The 2,712-nt window shown below is 63.9% G+C and overlaps 1 protein-coding gene across 1 annotated transcript; it reads left to right on the forward strand.

Annotated features, from left to right (window-relative positions):
* Positions 1–1,327: 1,327 nt before the first annotated feature.
* On the forward strand, positions 1,328–1,997 carry GPX2 (glutathione peroxidase 2). Its single transcript, XM_009989805.2, has 2 exons — positions 1,328–1,552; positions 1,647–1,997. The coding sequence occupies exons 1-2, from the start codon at positions 1,328–1,330 to the stop codon at positions 1,995–1,997; spliced, it is 576 nt and encodes a 191-aa protein (XP_009988107.2).
* The last annotated feature ends 715 nt before the right edge of the window (positions 1,998–2,712 follow it).

Genomic DNA, 2,712 nt, shown 5'->3' on the forward strand with positions numbered 1-2,712 from the left:
AGCCTGGGCCCCCGCCAACACTCTCCCTCCCCGGGGAGGGGGCACACTGGTGTGGCATTGGGGCAGGCCCCATTGGGGGGGGCAGTGGGTTTCAGGGGGGGAGGGACAACCCAGGACACTCTCCCCTGAGGATGGCAGAGGCCCCCCATCCCGGCACCTGTATACCCCCTCCACATGCAGGGTGGGGGTGGGGGGTGTTGCAGACGCTTTGTGCCCACCCTATGTCCATGGCACACCCCCCCCACCCCGTTTTACACACATACACACACGGTTTGCAGAATAAAGGCGATGCTGGAGGTGGCCAGTGGCTTGTGTGCTGCCGTGGGGGGCTGTGGGCATAGTGCTGGGCTGGTGGCACAGTGCCACAATGGCCGTGCCCCACCGAAGCCCCTGGCACCACGGGGCAGCTGCTGACACTGGCAGGCAAGCAGGGCAGTCACCACAGGCAGAGCCCAGCCACAGCAACCCGAGCGGTTATCAATAATTGAGGCTGCTCCAAGGCCACCGCAATGGTGTCTCCTTTCCAGGTTAGGGGATCGGTCCATGCGGTGCTGTGTCTGCCACCGCTGCCCAGTGCTGGCTCATTTCTGGCTGCCAGAATGGCCCTTCGGGGATGGAGGAGCTGGCCCTGGCAGGGACAGGGACAGGGCCATCGCGGGCAAATGGGATGGTGGCCGGCGCTGGGATTGGTGGGCAGTGGGATGGTGGTAGGCGCTGGGATGATGCCTGGCACCAGGATGGGCAGGTGGGCACCACAGCAGACGGGTACCAGGGTGGATGCTGGCACTCAGACTAGTGGGCACCGGTATCGGTGGGCACTGGCAGGGAAGGCAGCAGGCACTGGGACGGCAAGCACAGGAGGCCCTGGGGAAGGAGATGCGCTGGGGCACCCGTTCCCCCCATTGCTCACCCGGGTTCCGAGTCACCCCCTCCTCCGCCCCAGCCAACCCCATCTCCTGGAGTCCTATTATTTCCTGACTCCTCTGGGTGTTCCCAGCCCTCGGCATTAGCCCGTGCCGGGCTGGAGGCACTGAGCCCCACAGCATCACACAGCTCGCGGGCACGGGGAGGAGCAGTCATGCTGCACCACACCGTGCCATGAATTATTCAGGCAGGTAGGAGCATCACCTTGGCCCTGTGCCACCTGCGCCCTTCCCTGCCTCTTCCTTCCCGCCTTGGGTGGGTGCCAGCGGGTGGGATGGCTCCGGTTTCTGCCAACTCACGGTGGGGCGAGGAGGCCTTTGGAGCCAGCGCGTCACGTGGGCAACAGGCAGCCCTTAAGGCACACCAAGAGGCGCGCGGGGAAGGCAGATACGCGCCCGCAGCCATGACCGTCCCCATCGCCAAGTCCTTCTACGACCTGAGTGCCACCTCCTTGCAGGGGGAGAAGGTGGATTTCAACGTCTTCCGGGGCCGCGTGGTCCTCATCGAGAACGTGGCGTCCCTCTGAGGCACCACGGTGCGGGACTACACCCAGCTCAACCAGCTGCAAGCCCGCTACCCCCGGCGGCTGGTCGTGCTGGGCTTCCCCTGCAACCAATTTGGCTACCAGGTAAGTTCCCCGGGGATGGGCCACCGCGGTGCTTGGCCTCGGGTGCAAGGAAGCAGGGAAAACCACAGCACGGCTTTCTCCTTCCCCACTGCAGGAGAATGGCACTAACGAGGAGATCCTCAACAGCCTGAAGTATGTGCGGCCAGGGGGTGGCTTCGAGCCTAACTTCACCCTCTTCCAGAAGTGTCAGGTGAATGGGAAGGACACCCACCCCGTCTTCGCCTACCTGAAGGCTCACCTGCCCCAGCCGACTGATGAGGCGGTAAACCTGATGACCGAGCCCCGATTCCTCATATGGAGCCCGGTACAGCGCTCCGACATCTCCTGGAACTTTGAGAAGTTCCTGGTGGGTCCCGAAGGGGAACCTTTCCGGCGCTACAGCCCCCGCATGCCCACCGCCCAGCTGGAGCCTGACATCCAGCGTCTCCTCAAGCTGGCCAAGTAGGGCCGGTTCCGGCGTTTCCCCCATGCCCCGCCGGCTGATGCCCCCTAGGACAGCCCCAGGTCTCTGCCGGGTGACGGTTCCCTCCGAAACAGCTCTAGGGAGGGGGCTTGATGGGGCAGAGAGCAAGAGCCAGTAGGGTGGCATGGGCCGGAGGCAATAAATAAGCCGGAGGGAGTGCGTCCGCGTGGTTTGTGGGGGGCTGCCGGGGATGAGCCCCAGGGTGCAGGATCCAGGAAATGGTGGCGCAGGGATGGAGCAGTGCCAGACCGGCAGCACCTGCGGGTGTTGCTGGGGCTGGGTGCCAACAGCACCACCGCACCCCAAGGGAGGGATTTTGGCAGCCGCGGCTCACCCAGCTCCTTCTCACCCCAGAAACGGGAATCCCTGGTGGGGCAGGGCTGGGTTCCACACCTCAGGGAAATAGGCCCCGGGGGAATGCAGTGACCCTACAAGCTTCACACAGCCCCTAGGGGAGTGAAAATAATGAAGTCACTTCTCAGCAGGATTTAGGAGAGCACTGGTGAGCTGAGCAGGCTCAGGGATGCTGGGAAGGGCCAGATCCGCTACAAAGGGAGGAATCCCACAGGCTCCCAGGAAAGGAAAAGCACCCCCTGATTCCTGCGCCAGGCCCCAACACCCTCCAGTAGTTACGGGGAGTCCAGGGGGGTGAAACCCACCCCAAAACACTCCTGCCTGCACTGCTAAGCTGTAACAC

The sequence above is a fragment of the Tauraco erythrolophus genome, chromosome 6 (genome assembly GCF_009769465.1).
Source record: "Tauraco erythrolophus isolate bTauEry1 chromosome 6, bTauEry1.pri, whole genome shotgun sequence".
NCBI classification, from domain to species: Eukaryota; Metazoa; Chordata; class Aves; order Musophagiformes; family Musophagidae; genus Tauraco; species Tauraco erythrolophus.